Raw genomic sequence first — 25743 nt, 5'->3', positions numbered from 1 at the left:
TCTAGAGTTCAATAAATGATGTTCAAGCAAGTGAACATATTCTCCATCTTTTAAAAGGATATTGAGACTTGCATCAGAAATTACATTATTTCTGCAGCTTCTCTTGTTTTTCACATTGGATTTCTGGAATTAATATTTTCCTGATTTTCTTTACTGCACATGCATTTTTTTCAGCATGATTCAGATGCAGTTAGAGCAAAAACCTATACAAAGCTAAAAAATATGGTTATATTAAGAAACTAAGAGTGATTCAGTATTCTTAAAGGTTTTTACAATAGTTTTATAACTATTTTTGAAAAATAAATGTTACATCATGCCACATTATATTATAGACTAGGGGCTTTACTTAATCTTTCTTTTTTTTTTTTTTTTTTTCTCTGATGTTAAGGAAGGAGTTGTTGCAAACGGTTTAGAGTTGGCAATTAAATATTGCAGCATGTCTTGGGAAGGGTGAGGGGTTTGGTTTTATTTTTTGCTCAAGGATGAAATATGGATTATAATAGTTTTGCTACCCAAGTGTTAGATAGAAGCACATTATCCCTGCCCAGGTACTTCAGCCCTCTCAATTTATTTTCTTTTTGTGGATGCCCAGTGGTTTTCCACTCAATTACTCATTCTGTTTTAATGTCTCATTTTCTTATTTCTTTTAAGTAGAATTTGCTCATCCAACACTCCTTTGGAATTCTTTGCCACATTAATTTTGCTTTAGTTTACTTCAAATCAAAAGTAAAAGTAGATTAATTCTGTAATTACTGTTATTTGCTTGACTTGTTGGCTCTTGGTGCTTTGCTTTGGGATGCACAGACCACAGTTGTAGATTTGTTAAGTGCAGCATATTCATTTGAAAAAGTATATAAAAATACATAGAATAAATTCTTTAAGAGCTAAGAAGATATGGTAGTGAAAGGGACTCAACAATAAATGACTCAGACAAAATCACAAGCAGACCCAGAAGTTCTGTTAGTAAGAGCAAAGCACGGAAGCTGTAAAAGTTAAGAAATAAATAAAATTATTTATTGGAAAGAAAACTTTCGAAAGAAAAAAGGAAATTAATTGCAAAGAGGAGTAAAAACTCCACAAATTTTCTTTATTAATTTTAAGGGGTGGGTGTGTGTGTGAGAGAGAAGATGGTTGACTAAGTGAATTTGAAAATCTTCTGGACAAAATTTTTATCTCCTTTTTTGTGATGGAGCAACCTAAGAACTAAATAATTCTGCTGGTCTCCCTTTTGTTCAGACTATGGGATGGAGAGGAGGGAGCAGGGCAGATGAAGAAGTGCAGCAGGATGTCAAACAGAGTTTTCAGAGACAGAAAGTGGTGTCAGTGAGGGCAGTGGGTGGGAGAGGGGCTGGATGGTGACTCTGGCATTTCAGACAGACCTTCCCTGGTGACATTGAGAACAAACTGGGAGGCATTTGGAAGTAATTCTCTCTATTGATTCTGTGCTCAGAGTGGAAATGATTATTGTGTTTGTGCAGCAGCTGCTAAACATGCTAAGCTGTTTTATCAGCATCTCTTGGTTTTAATATTCCCCACGATAACCTTTGGCCACCGCAGTCCCACACAGAGAAAGGAGTCCTAATCCCCCCTAGCACTTGAGTTGATTTTATTAACACATTTCCTCTCTGACGGACAGGTCCAGTCATTAAATTATGAAATCCAAATTAACCCCAGGCTCTGTGTTCTGTGTCATTCCTTGTCAGGGTCAAGGGAAAACAGCCCAAATTATCCATTGGCTTTTTTTTCCCCCCTTACATATTAGAGTATTTGAAACAGGGATAGAACTATATCTCTCATCTGTTCTGAAGAAAACTTTGATGATTCATTAGAAACAACTTTAAAAAGATCAAAATTCAGGTTTATTAGTACTGACTGTAGAATTATGAGTACTGACCAATTTGAGAAGAGCCCTGGATGTCCACACATTAGTTTCCTGCAGAAGATGTACCAAGTTCTTTTTTGCACAATAAACCCAATATGGCTCTGAAGAGCCACTGCAGCATTAGTCAGCCTATTTTGCAGCCATTTCTATTCACAAGAGGGAATAAAAAAAATCATCCAACTTCTAAATTCTCTAAATGAGGTCTACCTCCCTTTCTTTGAAAGAAAATAGAAAGCTTGTTGCCTGGTAGAGCTCAGCTGGGACCTGTTACCTCTGAGTGATTAGGAGAACACACTTTGTGCCCACTCTTCTCAGTCAGGGAGCACTTTTCTCCTTTGGGGAGAAAAAAAAAAAAAAAGAAAGATGGGACAAAGCTATTGTTACTGACCAGCATTTTTCAATCAGGTCATCTCATCTTTTTATAAAAACCTAAAGAATATTGCAACTGCTGCCAGTTGTTCTTCTTGAAGGGCTTTTGAATGGCATTTCATTAAAGGAAGAAAAAAAGATTGTATCGAGGGATACAGTAATTCTTGCAAGAAATGGGAGATCGTGGAAATACATTAGCTTTTTTATTTTTCAGCTGTAATTGTCACCTTGCTAGGTCTCTTAACATGGAATTTTTGGTGTTCTACTAGTTGTTTTTTTTCCAGTTTTCAGTTGCATTTCCACAGATTTTTATCAACACCAACCTTTTATATTTGCTGTCTCTGTATCCAAAGAATGAAATAAAATAATTATTCTGAAGGTAATTATTTTAAATATGGAATTAAATTGTAACTTTAGCTAATAAATACTTGCTTATCAATGGCTATACGTCCATTAATTGTGGAAAGTAAAAGCAGAGGTTATTTCTGTGATCATGGGAGGCATCAGTATCTTTAATATGGACTTAGACATTTATGGATTTTTTTTTCCAGTTTTGAGTCATGCTTTGGGTATGAATATCAGTATTTTTGTAGTATGTACGATCCCATAATCCATTTTATAAGTCCATTGACCTGCCTGACACAGCCACTCTTGTCCTGTCATTTTCTTCCAGTGTAAACAGGAATGCTGAGCTCAGTGTAGCCTTCCCCACATGGTTATGTGTTGAAGTGAGGGGAGAACGACCATCCTATAATGCATCGAACTCCGAATTTATTGCTCGATCAGTCACTTTAAATAACAGTGTTAATTAACTTCATGCATATTCCAAAATCCAGGTTTACGATAGGCTAACAGAGAAAACTCTAACCACTCCTTTTGTTTTACAATACTGTTGATTGTTTACACAAAATAAAACCAGTGTTCCCACTGTGATATGAACGGTTCCCAAAACTTCCACATCTGTTCCCAGGGTGCCATCTTTTCCCAGAGAGGGTGTTACATTTGTTATGGGAAGACTGCCTGAGAACTTTATTGTTTATACAATGATGCCTGAGAGAGACTAATTGTTTATAGAAGTCAGGCTGGGAAGTGCTTCACAGCTACCTGTTACTTTTCTCTCAATTGCATGGCTTCATGGCCTTTTTCTTTAAGCCATGCTTGAACTAAACTCCCAACAGTTATGCCTCTGTTGGTTAATTTATTTTGTGTGTGCTGGTTGTGGGCACAGTCAGTCACCTGGTGCTTGTGAGAGCCCTGCTTCCCCTCACCGAGCACCGCTGTCCTCGTGTCACCACCAGGAATTAATGGGAGCTGCTGTGCCCTGGAAGTTGGTAGCGAGCTCCTTGAGTTTCTCAGAAGCATTTTCAAGAGCAACCATAGATTTTCCATCTGCAGAAGATAAAACAGGCAGCAGACAGCCACCCTGTAACAAATGGTGCCATCTGAAAACGCGGAGTTATGATTGTGGTGTTTTAAACCAGGCAGGTTTTATGCTGAACCGGGAGCTGCACAGGTTGGGTGGATGTGGTTGTGGGTGTGCCATATCTCAGGATCTTCATGGGAAGTGGTGGCACTTTGAAAGCTCCTTTAAGGCATCCTCCTGCTCCATTGCAGTGGCTCAGGGAGGCTGGAATAGCTGCAGAGACCTGGGTGGAGCACAGGAGCCATCCTGGGGTTTAACAGCAGAGCTTCCCTCTGCCAGACACGTTGCTACAACACAGGCATTTGCATACTCCCCATTTTCCAAACAATCTTCCTTCTCCTGGCTTTCCCCACGTGTCTGGTGCTGCACAGCCCCGTGACCTCCCTGTGCTGCCTTGTGAGTGTTTGACAGTCGGCTCTGAGTCCATCCGGCTGCCTCAATTGTGGAGCAGCAGCCGCCAAAGAGCAACTCGACGCAGCGGTATCAGCCTCATTAGCAGCAATAATGGGCTCTTAGTGCACTCTTGATTCTCCTATGATTTTAATGGCACAGCTTTCCCTGTAGGTTTTTTTTGTATGGAGGAAGCATGAAGTCAGAGCACTTTTGTCGCCGGTAAAATATGGAGGGGTTGCAGATACACATTTCTTATTCTCGAGGTGTCGTTCTCTTTGTTCCGAGGAGAGCACCATTGTCAATAAAATAAAAAAAAAAAAAAGAAAATGTTTGATGGGAGATTTTCATTAGAAAACTGAATTTGAAATATTCAGGTCAGGAAGAGCACACTGTGATAGTCAGCATTCGGTTTGAACTTCTGAATGTTGGAAGGGTTTTTGGAGGTGCTGCTTGAAAGGAGGTAGATCTCTGATCTTGGATACTGTCTCAATTTATTAAAACCCTGAATGCACTAATAAAGGCACTTCAGAGAACATGATACATTGTAAAAAGTTAGGAAAAGTAATATGGGTCCCTTAGAAGTTCTCCATACGAATTTTTGGAAATAGTTTTGGATGTAGTTGTATTTTTCTTACAGCAGAGCCTGGTAGGCAGCCGGGGTCTACAGAACAATTGGATTTCTTACTGGTTGATGCATTGCTGGATTTTGCTGGTATGATTTTAATTGGGAGTCTTGTTCTCAGTCCTTTCATTCAAGTATAATCCCAGTTTTGTTCTCATTTATATTGGAATAAAGACCTGGGTTTGCTTTTAAAAGGTGAAGCGTGAATTTTGGCATGTCTCTTGCTTGATACTCTACCTCATTCCTACAAGGAAATTGACTTTCCTTTTCATTTTTTTCCTTACTCCTAGGAGCTAAAATTACTATGATGATTAGCAATTTGTTTGAGTATTTTAGGGTAAATCCCAGAGGTCAGCCAAGTTCTCCTTCCTTACAACTGGGTGGATCACAATAGTGCAGTCACAGATGGTAGTAGCAATGTAGTGTAGGTGCATTAGGAGTAGTAGAGGGAGTGGTAAAGAGCATGTAATGCTTTACCCTCTATTTCCATGCCTGTGTAGCTGTCACGAGACTTGCTGTGCTTTTTAAATACAAGAATTGCTCTGCCAAGAGGAGAGAACCGTAGGAATGTGTACCTTTTCAGTAAAATATTGTGGGAGCCCAACCCTTACTTGTCCTTCCAGGATCCTGATGGAGGCGAAGTGGTAGAGTTCTCCTGTGCTCATTTTGGCACAGGGGACAACTAATCACACCCACCCCAGGTGTGTAAAGCACATGAACTGTGCCAATCTGACCTCAGAGTGAACAGACATGGTTTTAATACTGCAGCACTTCAGCAGAGTATACAGATATATCCACTTGTCATAAGATGTAAAGATATTTCCCTTTGTCACTGCAGTGCCTGCATCCCCTCAGAACAATCTGTACATTTTGTTTGCAAACCAACCCTGTTAGAAAAAAAACACTTGATCATTGTTAATCTTATTTATCAGAATCAAGAGGATGTGTACGAATTCTGCTTGTAGGATTCACATCCTTAGATTGTGAATTTGGGTTTTTTTCCCCCAAAAGTAGCCTCTATTAAACACCCTAAACTTACATCAGTGTAGTTGTTACCTCATTTGATATAACAAACTTACATCATTTGATGTTGTCCATTTGTTTTTAATATTTCCTATCTCAAAACCCCCACCCCCAAAAATTTTGATTGAGGGGCACTTCTAGTAGGATCATAGTTTTATTTGAATAATGGAGCAAATTGTATTTGAAAGAAAGCTAAAATATCTGTTTCTTGACTAATGTTTTAAGCTTTAAAAGAAAAATGTTACTTTTCCTTAGTTGTACTAAAAGCTATTAAAAAATTGTATTTCTCCCCCTGCAAAAAGGGTAGGAGGTGGGATATGCTCATACTACCTTATTTACACAATTCCTTTTTTATTAATTTAACCATTCAGGGTTGTTTTTCCCCTCATATTTTATCGTAATGGTTGTGGATGTGAAATGAGTCTGAAGCATTGTAGTAAAACTGTAGAAATATTTCTTACACTAGCAGCTAATATCCTGCAGCTCATCTGCATCCTATACCTGAATCACCTACTGCAGTGACAAGTAGAGCAAGTGAAAGTGAAATAAAATATAAAATAAAAGAAGCTGCTCCCTGCAGTTGGAAATATGACCTAAAATTAGCATCACTTCTAGGTCCCACAACAGCCTTTATGTCACCTGAATAATAATGAGCATTTTTTATGTAAATATTCCATCAGATTTTACTTGTGGACAGATATTATTCCTGAAAATCTGAATCAGGTCTGAAGCCTCAGCTGAGCTGAGAAGGACAAGCCAATGCAGAAAAAAGTGGTCACTGTAGACAAAAGTGATTTTTTGGGAAATATTACAATAAAAGTCATGCCATGGTGTTGATGCTTTCAAAATATGAAATTTTTTGCCCCAGTATTTTTGCTAAAATCTGTTCATTACTTTTTTCTTTTGAAGCTGTATGGGGAATGGTTTTATTTTTGGTTCTTTTATTAAATTATGGGGGATTTTTTTGGATTTGTTTTGTGGTTTGTGGGTGTTTTTTTTGTTGTTTTTCTTTTTTTTTTTTTCTTATTTTTTTGTTGTTGCAATAGCAGTTTTCTTTGCCTTGTAAATGTACAAGGTGGTCACTTGCTCTTTGGCTTCCAGATTCCTTCTTTTGGCTGAAACCCACTGTTCTGTAGATATATTCACATTCATATAATAATGAGGTTTTCCAAGTAAACCCCATGCATAACTTCATGTATTGAAAATAAGCTCCAAACCTAAAAACTTGCTGTAAAATTGGAGAAAGGATATCAAATAGGAAAAGGAAAATGTATGAAATACCTGTGCAGTAGAACTGTAAAGATGACTTATATACTCCTGAGCCTCTTGCTGCAACTTGTGACATCTTTTATAGAAGTGTCACCTTTAGGAGGCTATTTTTGGCCATGATGTTTCAGCATGGGATTGTAAGGGTAACAGTGGGTATTGGATATATCCTCCAGAGATCACCTTCACACTGTCTCAAATATTTCTAGGCACATGAAAAAAAGTGAGCAGTATAACTTGCTGAAGAGCTCTGCACACTTGTTTTATTCTTTCTCATAAAACCAGATTCAGTAAAAACTTGGCCTGAATCTGCTATAATTTTCATCAGGATTGAAAGCCATTACTTTCTCTGGATAAACAGCAGTCAGTACAAATCTTAAATATACATGTAGGGAAATATTCAGGCTCTGTACCATTTGTCAGAACAGCTAAGGCAGCAGAAGAGAGGCACAGCCTGTGCTGGGGAGAAAAAAAAAAAAAAACCTTTATACCTAGCTAGTCTGGAATTAGCCAACTGTCACTTTCCTGAGCCAGGAATAGGTGGAAGAGGAGACAGTGATAAAACTTAACTGACTCTTAGTTTTTCTTCTTTCTTCAAAGAGTGTGAGGCTGTTCCGTGGCTCAGGAAGCCGCAGGTTCCGGAGGGCTCGCTGTGCACGAGCGTTTAAGGGAGCTCTGCAAACTCTGCTAGCAGAGGCTTTGACATTTCCAGGGCTTGTGGGGAAGTCAGTCATTACAGACAGGCTGCTAAATTATGGAGGCAATTTTTATCTGCCAGTTCTTTGCTTCCTGTAAGCTTCAGGAATGTTTGAGGGAAAAGTATTGGCGTACATGGTTGGCTGAGTGGCTCCCTGAGTTACTTACAGCCTTTCAATCCCAGGCTGTTCACAGATTTCTTATGTTGGCCTGGACCCTTTTTGGCCACTCCAGCAGGTAGGCTGATCTCCAGCTCATTTTACAGCCAGTTCTAGGAGAAAAGAAACCTTCTTTTGCTATTCCTCACGCGAAATCCTTTCTGAAGATTCCTTATGGAGCCCTGCTTCTGTCTTTGCAGTGTTCTCTGTGCACAGCCTCCAGTCACGGAGCAGATGAAAAATGGAGAGACAGAGAGAATTTTTAAGAAGGGGAGGCAAATACTGTGACTTTCTGCTTTGCTGCTTCCTTGGTACAGTCTCTGTCAGAATTTACCTTAGTAAATAACTCTATAACTTTATATTTAGAAAGGGAAGTGTTTTAGCAAGACACAAGAGTCAGCACAACAAAATCTGTTTAAATGCAGCATAATTGAAATGTCAACATAACCATGAAATGCCTCAAGGTGTTTCTGTGGTGAAGGCTGGGTATGACACAAAATAGATGCCTGAATACTGTGGTGAAGGAAAAACCTTTTTGTACTCAAGTCCAGTCTCGCGCTCACCTTATGGAATGTTTGCAAATGCTTGGCTGCTGCTGTGGCTCCTGCTCTTGCCTTCTCCCAGGGAACCTGACAGTTCAGAGAAGGTTTTGGGCTCAGAGGAGGGAAGAGCTCTTGAGCAGGGAGTTTTTCCTGCAGGGACTCCCAGCCTCAGCTTGGAGCTCGTACCCTGCCTGGCAGGACAGACCTTGTACCTGCTCAGTGAGCGCCCGGGCACTGGGGACATGTGTTGGGAATCTTGTTACTCCCAGGGTGAGGGCTGATTCTTCATTCAGATTCTGTTAGAGTGACTTGAAAGAAGACAGCACCATTGTACATGAGCTGCTCTCCTCCCCTCCCTGCTCCACAAAGAGCAGAGAATACAAAGTACCATTAAAACGTTTTTTTTCATCTCTCAGATTTTTGCAAAATTAAGCAGTGCTTGTGTTCTAGTCTTTCTTAGGTAAGTCCTCTACTTGGTAGCCCATAAATCATGCTCCTTGAAGCAAGCTGCTTTGCTGCCTCTCCCATGGCAATAAAACCTGCATGGTGAAGGGGACTCAGAAGCAGAAGTGTCCTCACAGCCTCCAGCTGGTGCTGCTGAACGAGGACGGGCCGTGGCACAGGGCGCAGTGTGGTTCTGGTTATTCCAGGTGTCATAGCTGTGTGTGTCCCAGTCAGCTCTCTGGCTCCAGCTCTCAGACTGCCTGTGTGACACATCTTTTTTTAGCAGCTGATAGACTGAGGAGAGCAATCCATGCGACTCTTGCTGTATGAGGCACCGCAGGTTTTTTCAAGAGGTTAAGTTCAGTTTGATCTTCAGCAGCAAACTGTGATTTCAGAAGGAAAATGAACTTGACAATTATTTCAACAACCTGAATGTTTATGTATATCTTCACTTAATGCCTAAAGTCAATATTTGTTAAGTTTGATTGATAAAAATATGTTCCTTTCATCAAGGTCAAATTAATTTGAGGAAATTTGCTTTTGCTTACCATGCTGCTTTTGCACAGAATCCCTTGTCAGGCTTTGCAAAAAACTGTGCAGGCATTTTCTCATTTGAATTATGATTAGCTTCACTATGAACTTCCCTGGGAACACCACCTCATTTGAATGTGTCTTTTTTTTAAAGGATGCCACAGATTGGATTCCAATTCAGACAGGTGATAAATTACCTGCCTTGACCTAATTCATTAACATTAATGGTATTTGAAGTCTTTATTTTATTCAGGATCCTCCAATAGACCTGTCTTGTAGACATCTTTATAATAATGTCCATTCATCAGCCACTTAAAGGGCATCACTTAAAATTGGATGTGACTGTGAGGATACAGACTCTTTTCTGGGTTGTGTTCTGCCTTAGGATTCTGTCACTGCCATATTTTCTGAAAAATCCCCTTGCCAGGATTTCTTATACTGGGAAGCTGAGAAGCCTCAGAGAAAAATGAAAACAATAATTATCTAATTTGCTTCTCCTGTTTTGCTGCTTTGGAATGTGGTTGGATGTGGTGGTGTTCTCAGGGGTACAAGGATGAGGGGAGAGATGAGAATCTCGACTCCATGTTTCAGAAGGCTGATTTATTATTTTATTATATATATTATATAAAAGAAAATTATATACCAAAACTATACTAAAGAATAGAAGAAAGGATTTCATCAGAAGGCTAGCAAAGAATAGAAAGGAATGGAATGATAATAAAATCCTGTGACTGCTCACAGCCTCGACACAGGTTGCTGTCACTGGTCATCAAGTAAAAACAATTTCACATGCTGGGTAAACAATTCTCCAAATCACATTCCAAAGCAGCAAAACATGGAGAAGCTGAAGCTTCTCAGCTTCTCAGGAGAAAAGATCCTAACAAAAGGATTTTTCATAAAATATGTCTGTGACAGTTGGAGATTATTTATCCAACATGTGAATTGTTTTGCCTTAATGACCAATCACTGTCCAGCTGTGTCAGGACTCAAAGCAGTCACGAGTTTTCATGTTTTCATTGTCATTCTTTGTAACCTTCTGTCTGTATCCTTTCTCTATTCTTTAATATAGTTATGGTACAGCATTCTTTTATATAGTATAAGTACATAAAATAATAAATTAATCTTGTAAGAACATGGAGTCACATTCCTCAATTCCTCCTGGGGACCCAGCAAATACCACAGCATTCCTTGGATGTTGCAGGCTGCATCAGGCTGACTTTGCATGAGTCAGTGAGGCTTGGGAAGGAGCTCTGGAGCTGTGTGTTAAATATGTATGGCTGGATTTATGTAAATTCAAAATTCATCTCATGAAAGTTGGAAGTGCTGCTTTCCCAGGGCACTGCCACATGGGAAAGCATGTGAGTTGTACCAGAGATGTGGGGTACAGAGGAGGGCTAATGATGGCATCATTTTGGAACAGCTCTTTGGGGAGTGGACAAAGGTGGAGGATTTTCTCCAGATATTTAAAATATTACTTTAAGCTGCACTATTAAAACTATAAAAGTTGTGTTATGCCACAATGAGGTTAATTGTAGAAAGAAGAAAACAACCCTCTGTGGATTTGTGCCTGATGCAGATTCCTCCTGTGATCTCCTGTATTCTCTTAAAATGTGGGGCTCTTACCCAGTAATTCCCATTGTGTGCTGCTGAAAATGGATGAGTGTAGGAAAGGGAAACATGAGAGCTGAAAAAGCAAGTTAGCACTGAAACTGGAGTGACAAACCAGCAATTTTTACTTTCCAACCACCAGAACCAATTTTTTTTCTCATGTTAAAATAAATGTATGTACAACAACTACTAACACTACACCAAAGAAATCACCAAAGCTGCTTGTGAGCTGAAATCTAACCACTGAAGGCTACTGGATTTGTCCTTCTCCTTCTGAGTCTGGGGAGAGATGTGTGGAAGGACTGTGAAAAAGCTGTGGCAGGAAATGGGAATTGCTGTCTCCTCATCACTCTGAATTGCTACTGACACAAACAGAAAAAAATCAGATGAAATTAATGAAAACTGTGGCATTTGCAAAGCTTCAGGTGATGGCAGGATGGAAGCCTTTGGTGGTAACCTGGCCTAAGGGGATGTGGTCCCACAGGTGCCACAGGGAGGCCAGCAGCAGGTGTGGCTGGAGTTCACCACCGTACTCATTAAAGCATGAAACAAAAAAATTACATCAGATTTAATGCATGTTAAATAGTTTCAATTATTGTAAAGGTGCATTCAGGTAACAGTGAGGAGTTTTTAATAAGGAATTTTCTAATCTGACTTTTCCTACAACCTCATCAAAAAGACACAAGAAAGGAAAAATGCTGCAAAATAACAATTTTGCCTTCTGAAACCTCTCCTCTTTTAAACATGGCAGTGGAATTGTTTTTCACAGTTATGCAAGTATTGTGTATTTTTCTTTTAGTTAGATATGCCCTGTCTTTTAGCAGCGGTTGAAAGAAAAACCTTTTGTTTCTGGTGTCCTTTATTCTGTATGCTGGACTGAGAGCAGTGAAGAAGTTTGGGAGAAGTAGAAAATGCTGCTTTTTGGAGGATAATTGAATGTGTTCAGAATGTTTGGTAGTGTGATGGAGAGAGGGACAATGCGGAGCATGGAGCAAAATAAAAAGCTTGGGAGATATCAAAAAGGCATGTCCAAACAGGGCAAAAAATAAATAAATTAAAAATAAATGCTAATAGACTTTGCAGAATAAAGCAAGACTTTTTTTTTTTTTTCTAAATTTGAGTACAGTTATTATATTTTGGTTGTTAGAAAAAGTGAAGGTGAAGGGTACACATTTAAATTTTTGTGTTGCTACAAATGCCCTCTCAATTTAATTTTCTTTTTTTTTTCTTCATGAAGAATTTAATTGTCCTGAAACCATTCTTCTAACTCATTCCCTCTTCAACTGTTTTTGGGTGGGTTTTTTTTTTGTTTTTTTTGTTTTTTTGTTTTTTTTTTTTAAACAGTAATCATCTATTCAGATTTTTGCTTTACAGATCAATCTGATATTCAGGTATTCAATGGCTTTTATTAAAAGTCAGTAAATAGATAAATAAATAAATAAATAAACACATGTAGCCCTTGTGTAAATACCTTGCAATTCCATATTTATTCTCAGGAGCTGGAATTAGGGCTGATCTTTGTGGTGCCTTTCAACCCCCAAAGCACATCGCCTGAGTCTCATTGTCTGTGTATCCTTTGCAGCTGTGCCTCCCATAATCTCAGGCTCTGGAATCCTGAAATTGGCACTGAGAACCATCATGTTTTATTAACTTTTCTCTCAGCCTTTTCTGTTTGTGGCCCAGAGGATGAAGCCAGGGGCAGGTTACAGGGATTACATTTATTTACATTATGGCCACTAATAAAATGTGTAAATGACATCTCCTGTGAAAAACTGCATTTTTTTCTTTTCCTTTACATGCAGCTACATAAAAATGTAACTACACTTAATCATAAAAGCTACAGGTGGCTGAAATGATTCATCACTGGAGTTTTCTGTTCACCAGTTCTTTGATTTATAGGATGGGAAAAGGGAAGGGTTTTATTATGGGCTCTAGAGACCTAAAAAAAAAAAAAAAAAAAAAAGAATCCTGAAACAACAGGTGGAGAACTTACAATGAAAAAATACAGAATGATGTTATCCTATGTAAAATATTCAGTAAAATTAAGGCTGCCTGCATATATTATGTGTGGCCATGGCAATAACATGCATGGGCAATAACGAAGCTCTGACTTGCAGCTGGAGGAAGAAATGAATGAAAAGCAGCTCTTGGCCTTCTGTTGCCCTCAAGCTCAGTGCCACCGAATCAGTCACACATTGCCAAGGCCCAAGGGCTCATTAGCTGGCTAAAATATCAGAAATGCAGCCAGGGAGATGGGTCATGGGGAAATGGCAGCAAATGTTGCCACGGTTTGCAGTGGTGCTGCTGATTGTGCTTGCAGCTGGTGCTCCAGGTTTGGTGCTTCCAGAAAAGCTGAGCAATCCCAGCTGGATGCCAGGGGAGATGACATCAAATCACCAAAGATGGAATGGTGTGTGTTCTCCCAAACACTAGGACATCAGGTTTGAGTCACAGTGACTTCCTAGGCTTTGTGATTTGATGGTTTCCATTCCCTGGCTCTCTGGACACCTGACACACACTTGTGTGAGATGGTGACACCCATGGGTGAGAAATGCTCAGGAAAACACTGCTAGCAGTGCCTTGAGAAGCGGCAATTGTGAGTGGTTCCAGACACCAGCAGCAATATAAACCTAAAGCAGAATTTGTCGTGAATTGTTCACTTCCAATGGGACAAACTTCCCATTGTGACTTTTGGAGCATTGACTTCCAACACTCCAAAAGTCAACTTGAATCCCACCCTGCTTGCTGCAGGGAAAAATTTAAATATTCAGCCTCTTTAGGCGACTGAACATCTGCTTGTGAGGGAGTGTGTCACTTATTGTAGCCCCTGCCAGAGTCCAGGAGTACACATGTCTGTCTCCTTGGAATAAAAACACTCAATAATTGCATAAGGATTTTATTTCTCTAGCATAATTTTTCCTTGCTACCTATTTTTAATTTTGCTTCTAACTTAAAGTCCTTTCTGCTATCCTTCACTGGGTTTAGTTTGCACATAAACAATGTCCACTTACTGAATCTCATGTTTGGTTCTCTGGAACCTGCTGCTATTTTTGTAATTGATTCCAAGTCCTTGGCTGAGTTTCCAGAAAGGCTCTGCCTCATGAGCCTGAGGTTTCTGCTTGGCAATTTTTTGAGGATTTTATCTGTCAAGTGTAGTTGTGTTCACGAAGAGAAGCAATTTCTGAGGTACTACTTCCATGAAGAGGCATGAAATTGGGCATTGGGAAAAGCTATTATAGGTGTCTTTTGTGATTTCAGGATGATTTAATTATGGTTTTCCACATACCTACAAACCGAGCAAAGTAAATAAAGTTGCCAGCTTTTTTTTTGTTTTCCCTTTTTTTCAACCACTTCCCCCTCAAGTATCAGTAAAAGAAAAGTAATAATTTTTTGGCCTCTCTGTAATGTTTTATAAGTTCCACACCCTTCCCAGCTCTGTTGCACCATTATATCTATAGCACTAGATGAGGCAACACAACAAAGAGAGTCTAAACTTGTTATTTATCTCTAAAAATTGCTCCAGAAGAGGACTGAGACTTCTTGGTGTGCCACATGAAGGGAACAGGGCATTGCCATGCTGGGCTGTATTCACTTGAGGCACATTATAGAGATTTTCAGCTGATTTTTGTGGGCTATTGGACTGGGCCATGGCCAGAAATCCACAAATGAAAACACACCCTGGGTTTTGGGTGAGCTCATGAGGGAGCGACACTGTTTTAAGAGAGACACTGAGCATTGATGATGCTGCACTGTGAGCTGCCTTCCCATAAATAAAGCTGTATAAAATAAATATCTTTCCATAAATAAAGAGGTATAAAACCACAGGAAGCCACACTTTTTCCACTTAGAAGTCCTTGCCATCCAGTGTCCAGATGAGCTGGGTGGAATTGTGTGCCCAGGTGAGGGGACAGCCCAGGAGAGACAATCAGGGACAGTTTCTCCAACTTTACTTCGATTTCCAGACCTCCCTGAGAGGCTTCTGAACATCCTTTGCTGCCACAAAACGTTCCTGAGCATTTTTCCCAGCAGAGCCTGCTCTGCTCCTGCCAGCAAATTGCTGCTCTGGTGTCCAGCATTCCTCGGGCTCCGAACTGCAATTTGCTTACAAGGCTGAGAAATTGTGAGCTAATTCTGGAAATGCATTTTATACAACTGAGTCCAGATTAAAAAGCCCAGGTGATCTGCTCCTGCTGACTTCTGGACCTCTCTGTAGTTTTCTCATTCTGCCATTCTCAGACTTTGTCACTCCCTGCTTTCATCTCTGGCCTTTTCACATGTGCAGTATTGTCAGGCTTCATATCTCATTAGACACCCATAAAGATTATTATCTGTACCTCATGAACATGTACTCAATACCATGAAAACTGGTATATTGAACAGCATTGAATATGCCTAAAACTATAAATGGGTTTATATAAATTTAAATTAATGTGTATTCTTCTCATAGCTATTCTTTTAAATTTATATCTCGTATCCAGGTTAAAAAAGCAGATAAATCACTCTCTTCAGCCATGAAATCATTTACCCAGTTTGTTTTTTCCCAGGTGAACTTTTCTTGAGCTTATGCTTGTGTATGGCAGCCAAGGTATAACTAAAACAGCAAAAGGTCAGGATAATGAGCCATTTCCATGGGTGAAGCCAATATTTCTCTACATGCCCCCTACCTGCTGATCTCATCTTTTAAAGTGTTGTGTGATGCTATGGTTGAAGAACACCACATAAAACAAATTGTTTTGAAGCTGTGCCAAATATTGTAGGTCAAGATTTTAGGCAGGCAGAAATTTCAATAGTACATCCTTGAAAAATAAATTTATCCATGAAGTGGGTAGGGAGATACTGTTCAGTGATGTTTTTAAGATAGTTATACTCTGAAAAGAACTGCTGAATGTTATGGAAACATATTATTTAACGGTTTTGTTTTGGTTTGGGTTTTTTGGTGTTTTGTGGGTTGTTTTTTTTTTTTTTTTGGTTGGTTTTTTGTTTGTTTGTTTGTTTTTTGTTTTGGTGGTTTTTTGTTTGGTTTTTTTTTTTTTTTTTTAATTTTGCTTTTTTTGGTTTTTTCGTTTTTGGTTTTTTTCCTGCAACATTCCTTCTCTCTGGTATATTGGTAATGACTGCAGGAAAAAAAAAATAAAAATCTGTCTTTTGTAAATAATATCTTGTTACTCAGAAGCAGCCTGAACTTACTCAGCAAGACGTGCCCGTTTTCACTGCACAATAATCACAGTGAGACACTCCTGGTTGTGTGCAGACTGACAGGCAGATTAAACAAGATATGTAATTTTCCTGTAATCATAAAGCAGACAAACATGCTGTAATGTCTATTTAAAATAACAAATTAAGTTGTTCAGCGACTGATTGCCAACACATAGACAGTGATGTGGGGAAAGATACAATGGAAGGCTGAGATATAGCAGGTGGAATTGTGAAGCACAATCCATGTGCTGCTCTTTTCCCTGCAAAACTTCCTGAATCACTTGTTGCTGCAAGCCAAGCTTCTCCTGCTGATGGGAGAGCTCTGGCACAGTGTATTAAGGCCATTTTTACAAATAAATTGTAACTAACATGGCAAAACGAGGTGCTCAGCTTTTATGTGACAGCATTGGCCTCAGCAGTTGTTTAGGAAGGGGCACCCAGGATTGCCCAGGTGTTTCCTGAGCCTCAGGGGTGTTCAAACATCACAGCCCATCATCCTTTCCTCCACAGGATGCCCCAGTTGCTGCATCTTGTGTTCTCAGGTGGAATCAATACTGCTGGGAAAAAGACTCACTTGCCTGATTATGATAGTAATGAAAAAGGGTGGAAATACAGCAATCTGTTAATACATTTTATCCAGTAAAAATTTTATGGGAAATTTAGGAGCAGCCTGGTACCCAGGACAAAGCACCATCCTCAAGAATCATTTTTCTCCCTTTGTCTCTAAAAATATTATTGTAACACTTCAGCCTTAAGAAGAGATTCTGCCCTCAGAGTTTGAGCACATGGAATTACCTACCAGCAGTCCTAACTTGGACATCCCAGCAGTGTGAAGGGAAAGGCTTGGGGTTATACCCAGGACTTAGAGTTTGTCAGAGCTCAGGGTGCAGAGTTTTAACTTGTCATTCTGGGGCCTGATTACCCTGTCTGTGAATTGTACAGAAATCCTGCACTGCCTGATGGATCCTGGGGCCGGGCTATAGACTTGAGCTGTAAATGGCTGAGTCTAACATATCCCAGTTTATTTTTCTGAATGGATTTGTTTGGTGTTTTTTTGTTTTGTTTTGTTTTTGTTTTTGTTTTTTTCCTAGGAGCAAATAAACCCCAACATTTTAAAATTTGATTACTTGTCAAATTCTGCTGAATTTGACAGAGGTCACCCACATCAGAGCTGTAAGGTCATGATCTCTGATTTCCATGTCTCTTCTTCTGTACTGCATCCACCATACCAGAGTTATGGGCTGAGGTGTCTGACAAAGTTCATTACAGTTCTGTCTTTTTTGCTTTCGTAGTAAGATATTAAAAACTAATAACATGACCAACAAATGTAAGATAAAAACATGCTGCAGTTGAATTCTATCAATCAAGCCACCCTTTTCTGCCAGAGAAACAATCCATGGAGCTTTATATTGTCTCTCTAGCATCAACAATAACAAACAAACAAAAAACTTACAGTAGATTACAACAAAGTCTAATTTGTGCAAGGGTTGTTCTTCAAAAACTCAAAACATAAGCCAGAAAAGAAAAATGAGGCTTATGGCATGTGTGTGATAAGAATAGTCTAGACATCAATGTATGAATATTGAATCACAAAAACTGAATAAAACAGAGATAAAATCAAGTAAATTTATGAAACACAAAGATGCCAAAAAGAATACTAATATTTAATAGAAAAAAAAAGAGAATGCACACAGTTCAATTAGAAAACTAGTCAAATAACAAGCTCCTTTTAATTTTCCTTTGGGTATATTTCAGACACAAGGGGAAAAAAAAAAGCAAAAAAAAGATAGATCTTTGTTCCACCATGAAAACTTGTGTTTTAGCATTGGGTAGTATGTTGCTTGAGGAACCCTCCTGGGTCACATAAATGGTTTTTGATACTTCAGGGCCCTTTCCACATGCTGGTTTTCCTTGGTCTATCATGATCCATGTCAAAAGCAAGCACTTATTTTCTGTCCCTGCTCTTCCCGCTTAAAGAGGAGTTCCAGAACCTGATTATGGTAATAGCTAAGAACCTTCTCATTTTCAGCCAGAATTTATTAATGGGCAATTTATACTCATTTGTACTTCTGCCAATAGCCCTTTAGTTTAAATTGTCTCTTTCCCTGCTGTTGATCCTCTGATATATTCATAGACGGCAGTCCTAATTCCTCTTCATTTTCATCCCCTGGCACCAATCAAGATGAAAATTTACAGTCTCCCCATCAGATTGCAGCTCTCCATTCCCCTGCTAATCCCTCAGGCTGTGATTGTGTTTAAAGCTGAGTTGATTCTGCTTAAAGCTGAGTTTATTCCCCTTGTACCCATCGAGGTGTGCACAGCTGCCACAGCTGCCTCCTGGAAGGGAAGCGCTCAGGAGCATCCTGGGCCTTGACATCAACACTTCTCTGTGGAAAACGTTTCTCCCAGTGCTCTCAGTGCTGCATTTCCCTTTTTCCCAGGCAGCATTGCACTGGTAGCTCCTGGTCACTCTCTGCTGAACTATGTGACAAGGATCCTTTGTTGTTTCAAATTGGGAACTCTTGAACTGACAACAGAAGCTCTGCTTTTATCCCCCTGGTGTATTGTCTGGCACTTTCAACATGAAAACTTCAGCCAGTTTCTTTTATATGCACCAGCTCTGTATTTTTGATGTTTATCCACATTACAGAGTCAGTCAATTTTAATTCACAGAGTACTGAAATGTTGTCAGTACACAAAGAGCAGGACAGGATTTATATATTACAGAAGTACATAGGAAACATAACTGGGAACCCATCGCACCCAGAAGACTTTATAATCATGCAGGAGGTTCAGGAATAATGGCAGCTAAATACATTTTTCTGTGTGTGTGCCTCAAGTCTGCTTTCATATGTAATACAGAATCACAGAAAGGTTTGGATTGCATCTAATTGCATCCCACACCATCCTGCCAAGGCCTGGGACACCTTCCACCTGATGAGGCTGCTCAGGGCTCCATCCCACCTGGCCTTGGTTGTTTTCCCTCTCAGGAAAGACAAAGCTAACAGGTGTAGAGACACAGTTTGTGGTGATTGGGAGTGGGGCTGGCCCAGCCTCATCCCCAGTGGGAACAGCTGTGAGAAGCAGGTGAGCAGCATTGAAGGGAATGAGATGAGGGGCACTGACCAATGACCAAAGGGAGTAGGGGGCACACGGGTGCAGTGCATTGACCATGAGGGTATAAAAGGTTGGGCTAAAGAACAAGGAGGGCACATGCTTGAAGCCTTCAGATGAGTTTTGGTGTTACTCTGTATGTATGGGTTGAGGACTTGTGGGATTGTATGATGATCCTCTGTGTACTGTGGCTGTCTCAATTGTGACAAACAGGTACATTGGTAAATCTGTGGGGGTGTTTTGTGTTGGTTTTTTTTTTTTTTTGACAGTCTACAATAGCCACCAAATAAATAAATTCAGTATGAGGAAGCTGCAAGCTGAGCTTCTTTTCCCTTTTGTAGAAACAACTAAAACATCTGAGCATGAGAACCTGGTATGAACCCTTTGTGAACCTCATGTCAGCCCAGGAGGAACTGACAAAAAGGATAGTCAGATCAATTGCTTGAACCTTTCATTAAAAAGCCATTCAGGAGAAGTTAGTTCCTTATATCATTCATCTTGAATGAGCTGTGATAAGCAGTGTGTTTCATTGAACACAGAAGGAATAAATGAAGGCAGGATTTTATTACAGCAAATTCCTGTGGGAGCAGTTTGTCCAGGAAGCTTACAGCTCCTCTGAGTCATTGTCAAAGGTGTATCACTTCAGGGGAGATGAGATCAGCAGCATCTTTGCCTGACTGGCTGCTCTCCTGTGGGACCAGGTGCCTGGAGTTAGAGCAGCATGAAAGGCAGGAAGCACAAGATTGGCATGGGTGGCTTTTGTGGCAGACCTGGCTCACAACTTCAGAGAGTTCATAGAGATGCAGGGGAGTAAAAAATGCTGCCCTTCATGTCTCCTGTGGAAGGAAGAAAATGCTGAACAAAATGACCTAAATCAGAGTTGGATGAATTGGCACTACTCCCTGGGTTTGGGGAAAACAGATCATCCTAAAGGTGCTCACAGCTGCTTCTGCTACCCCGTATTTCTGCAAATCTCAGGGCTTGCTCTGCAGCTCCTTGTCTTGAACTGTGGCTCTGCCAGAGAGCTCTAAAGCTCTCTCCTGTTGTTTCCTTCAGTGCAGCTCCTTCCTTTAAATCTTGCAGCAGAAATACCAGGCTTTGACAAATGCAGAGGTTTCTGTAGCTGTGATGAAAGTGGAAAGCTCAGTGATGCTCATTCTTCACTGCCTGTGTACTTTGTAAACCAGTTCTGGCTGAGAAAGGGAGATCAAAGTGGGTGCAGAATCTTAGAGGAGACAAGAAATGACAGTCCCTGGCTTTTATCTCTTTATATGTCCTAGCTGGAGCATTAAAAATATCAGTGTTCTGCTTCATGATTTTTCTTTGCCTCCTCACTTCCCCAGAAACCTGTTACAAATCTAACCAAGCCTTAAATGTATACACTGTCTTCCATAGCTTGTCCTTCAATATTTCAAACATTGCCAGAGGCAGTCAAACTCTGTTTTCTTCCAAAGGTTTTCAGGATCACTATTACAGCTTTTACAAACTAGCTAGTAAAGTAGAAAATACATTTGCTATTCTAGTGTTTAATGTTTTATTTATTAAAGGCATCAGGTAGAGGCATTAAGAACATGCCCCTAACTCTTGGTCAGCCCTGAAGGGCACAGGCAGTTGGACTAAATGATCATTGTAGATCCCTTTCAAATGAAATATTCTTTCCTAATCTATTCTGCTTTGTTATATTCTATCTCTTACCCTCCATTATTATTGTGTTTTTTGCTTTTTCACTTATGGGTTCCCCTGGCAGGGTTAGCAGATCAGCAACAGAGCAAAAATTTCTGGGGCCAAAAAGTGTCTGTCACAATAAAAAACCAAAATGTATTTGAAATTATCTGATGTATAGTTTAGAGGAGGAGGGAAAATGTCAGTCAGAAGTCAGAAACAGATGGCAGCTAACAGTGGTTCTTTAATGGTTTTGTAAAGAAAATGCAACCATTTTATTGCTAAAAGCCACTCATATGATACTGGAATAACTTTAATGAAATACTACCATTTTTTGTGGGGAAAAAAAGAGCAGATAAACTTTTGTTGTTGTTGCTGGGGTGGTTTTTTTTTTCTTTTTTTTTTTTTTTTGGGTTTTTTAAATTTTATTTTTGTTTTTAATTTTCCCCAAATGGGCTTCACTTGCCAATTTATTGTCGCTGCTCTCCAGCTTTCCTGGCTGTGTGCAGCTCTGCTCTGGTTCAAGCTGCTGCCTGCCTGCATCCATTAAGGAAAGATTGCAAACAAACCAAGACTCACTGTGAGTCAAGCAGTTCTCTTCCAGTAGGAGCTCCTGGCTGTGCAGCACCAGCCAAATATTGGAGGAATAAAATTATAGGTGGTAAAGGATGGTTGATCCCTGTTTGCGCAGAAAATGAGATGTATGTGTTGATTTTGTTCAGGTAGATGTATTAAATCAACAGTTCTGCATCTCAGCCTGTAGAACCATTTTAGGGAAGTTTTCCAGTTTATCCTCTATGTGGGACTTTTCTTGCAAAAATGTAGCAGATTTAAGGACTAGGGACAGGAATACAACAAAGCCAGCTACAGCCACAAAATATATTATCTTCCAATGCACAGGGGCCCAAAAGGCAGAGAAATATACCAGAAACCACAGGGAAAATGAGCAGATTTAGACGGTGTGCGGTTTATGGACCTCTGGGCAGTCTGTAGATGGTGTGGCAAAGAGCTCTAGGGAATGCCCTGAGAAAATTGTGTGAAACCACATTCTTTTCAGAATAGTTGCATTAGGATAGGTAGTAACTTTGTGTGCCAGCCACATCCACTTTTCTCCCAAAATTTCAGCCTAATTTTGACAGCGGCAGTCGCTCCAGAATGGAAGCTCCAGGGCTCAGATGCTGATAGAGACTCTTCATATTCATGTTCATCCTACTCCCAAGCAGAACTCGATGAATAATGATCAAATGGATTAAAACTGTTCACATATTAGGATACAGATTTCTCTTTTTCTTTAGGTCATACCCAGCCCTGTAGCAGAAATTTCTCTGTCCATTTGCAGGTTCTTTTCTGACTCATCTGCATAGTTTTGAAAAATACCCTCAGAGCACCTCCTTAAGCTGGGTTTCTCAATTTTTTTTTTCCTTTTCCTGGAGGGAAAAAAGTGTTGTTCATTAAAACATTTTTTTTTTTTTTTGATCAGCAAAATTATTGAGACACAGGACACAGCTTGAGGCTGGGAATGGTTGGAGTGGCTTTTGTTTGGTTTTGTGCTGTTTCCTTCTGGAAAACATTGTAGTCTGTATTTCTACACGATTTCTACAGTGTGTTTGCATCATGCCTTGTGCTGATTGTGTGTGTTTAAGCACATTCTATGAAGGATGTCTACAGTAGTGACATATATAATCTCCATGGGTTTATCCAGCATTACATGTCCAATGTTAAATTGTTGAGTCAGAATGTATCCCCATTGTCTGGTGTGAAGGTTTTGAGTGCATCTTCAAATCAAAATAAGCTTAAAGTTAGAAAATCAATTGGTATGAGGAATAATAAAGGCATAGGTGTTGAAAAATTTGGAAAAATAATTTTTTATAGCTGTTACCACTTCAGGATTGGTTTTGCTTTGGTTTTTTTTTACCAACAATAGTTATGACTAACATGCAGAAAATGGATGTTTAAGCAGAGCAACAATACACTTCAATTATAAACTTGTGAGCAACTCTTGGTAGTAATAAAATGTTGATTTCCAACGTTTAACTTGCTGACATGCAGTTTTCATAGCAAGCTCTTTACAGGGTGTGTGTCTAATGTATTCCCAGCTAATGTACATGGTAGTGGTGCTTCCTTCCTGAGACATGCACTTAAACATATTTCAGTGTTTCTAAAGTTTGAGATTCAGGGATAACACAACCATTTAGTAACATCTTGCCCTGTTGCCATTCCCAGAGCTGCTCCCCAAGTGCCAGCAGATGAATTGCCAGCACAGATGTGCCATCACCAGGAACGGCACCCGCTGCTACTGCGGGGATGGATACGAAACCAGCACTGACAGGAGAAGCTGCACAGGTAAGCAAGAAATTCCGTGTAACATCAACATCCAGGTGTCTCCACGGATCCCTGCTGGCTCTCAGGGCCAGGGAGCTGGTGGACAACCAGCATAGAAATGTTGCTTCCTCATCCTTCTTCAAAGGCGTTGGTCAGGGACAAGCGTGGGCGTTTGGGGCAGGGAATGGGAAAGAGTGTGGGACGGTGTTTGCAGGGGTCTTAGGAGAAGAGGATCTGACTCCATGTTTCAGAAGACTTGATTTATTGTTTTATGATATATATTAAAACTGTACTAAAAGAATAGAAGAAATTATTTCATCAGAAGGCTGGCTAAGAATAGAGAAGGAATGAATGATAACAAAAGCTTGTGACTCAGACAGAGAGTACATTGGCCATTGATTAGAAACAACCACATGAGACCAATCACAGATGCACCTGTTGCATTCCACAGCAGCAGATAACCATTGTTTACATTTTGTTCCCGAGGCCTCCCAGCTTCTCAGGAGAAAAAATCCTAAGGAAAGTATTTTTCATAAAATGTGTCTGTGACAAAACTGTCCTTAAAATGAGAGTCAGGAGCTCCCTCCTGACTCTCTGATGCTCCTGTGCCCCAGCAGCAGCTCCCCTGAAGCCACTGAAGGATCAGTGTGTTGAGGTTTTTCACAAACAGGATGGGACTGTTGGGATATGTTCTTTGAGCTTTATTGTAGTGTCGGCCTCATTGCGTGGTTGAGACAATTGGAAGATGGTAACAGCTCACATACTGCCAGCAGCCAAAGATTTTTCTTTATTACAGAGTGTTTTAAAAACTTTCTAGCCAACAGCATATTGCTAAAGCTTACAGAGAATTATTCTAGCCAATCACTAAAAGTTCAGTTCTGCCTGCTTCATACAATGTTGCTTTAAGCATCATTTTACCTTTGCTATTTCCCACAGCTCAGCTGGTCTGGAGCAGTTCTGGAGCTACAGCTCAGTTGTGTGAGCTGCTCCCTGTCCACACCTGCCCACCAGGAGAGCCTCTAAAACTTGAAGTGTTTCACCTCACAGCCATGAAGTCACACCTAGATTAGAATTTTATAAATGGAGCCTCCCAAGGTTACACAATTTAGCTGGGAACATTATTTTGGAGTAATTAATTGTAGATTTAAATTGTAGACTGTTCTCTTCCATTTTTGAAGTATATGACTTCTTCAATCTCTATCCAGGTGTTTGTTTCTTACTTTATTTTTCTCTATTAATAATCATATTGGAGCTCTATGGCCCTATGGATGTTCTCACTACCAAACACTTCTCTCTCCAACTAAAAGTACTGAGCCAGATTCTTCATAAATAAAATTTATTATAAGTTCTTTCTCTCTATGGTTGTCATGTTTTGTGATTAAAAATATATCTCAGGAAATAATTTAAACAGTGGAATTTTTTTTTAGAATGTCAGTTTATTACTTAAACCCTCAACCACTGTTTAATAGCATATCTTGATTTTATGGTATTATTTTTATACACCCTAGTTGAGAAAAATGTTCTTTATATTTATTAGAGGAGTACATAGTTTTTGATGTTGGATGGTGGTTTAATGGAGACATGGTGACAGCTCATTTAAGGAACTGTAAGACATTGCCAGCATAAATAGGTTGAGAAGGGTAATCAATTACTTGCTCTCCTGAAATGTTGCTCCATTCATCAACCCTGATAACTAGTGATCTGTACTGCTAACAAGGACCCAAATGTCTCCCTGACATGATGCAGGCATTGGAGACTACTTGAAATAATGAAGGTTTTATCTTTCAAAATTAAGAGCTATTGAACTTGAGAACTCCTGCCCTTCTTTCTGGCTACTTGAGTGATTTCAACAGCCAACATCCCTGATAAATTCGTGGTTTGGGAAAGGAAAAACATCAGGCCTCCCACCAAAATGATTCATGACTTATAAAACTCGCTTAGAATATACTCAATTTTATTGAATTTTTCTTTTTTTCCTAATCCCTAAACTGGACCTTGTTAATGTCCCTTTAGATGTGAATGAATGTGACACGTATGGAAGCTGCAGCCAGATGTGTGTAAATACAGAAGGCTCCTACACTTGCAGCTGTGTGGAGGGTTACGTGCTTCAGCCTGATAACAAGTCCTGCAAGGCCAAAAATAGTAAGTTTTAACTTCTTTTTTTACCTTCCTGAAAATATTTTGTGGTTTTGTGCTGGAGGATTCGTGTGAAAAGACAGAGATGAACACAGGTGAGATGAACTTTGTTTCACTGCACTACAAAGAGCTGCACAACAAGCTTAGGAAAAAAAATATTCACTTATTAAGACAATACTCCAAGGGAAATATCAAAAGTTATTATCTGGATATTATTAATTAAAGCAAAATACTCAATTCAGCCAAGGTTAGAAGAGTTCCCAGTTTCCCTGTTCATAAATAAATCAAAGATTTTCCTCACACAAACAAAAAAAGGCTGTTTACTCTGGGAAGACAATGGAGACAGGGGAAATGAT

General features: G+C 39.7%; 1 protein-coding gene across 1 annotated transcript in view; it reads left to right on the top strand.

Annotated features, from left to right (window-relative positions):
- LRP1B (LDL receptor related protein 1B) overlaps positions 1-25743 on the top strand; it is a 375345-nt gene that overhangs the window by 53573 nt on the left and 296029 nt on the right. The window contains exons 2-3 of the mRNA XM_059476167.1: positions 23153-23272; positions 25265-25393. Of these exons, the coding sequence (XP_059332150.1) occupies positions 23176-23272; positions 25265-25393 (226 nt within the window). The 5' untranslated portion in view covers positions 23153-23175. The remainder of the gene's footprint in view (positions 1-23152; positions 23273-25264; positions 25394-25743) is intronic.

Source organism: Ammospiza nelsoni, chromosome 7 (assembly GCF_027579445.1).
Source record: "Ammospiza nelsoni isolate bAmmNel1 chromosome 7, bAmmNel1.pri, whole genome shotgun sequence".
Classification (NCBI taxonomy): domain Eukaryota; kingdom Metazoa; phylum Chordata; class Aves; order Passeriformes; family Passerellidae; genus Ammospiza; species Ammospiza nelsoni.
The sequence above is the reverse complement of the archived record's forward strand: the minus strand, read 5'-3'. Positions and strand labels throughout refer to the sequence as shown.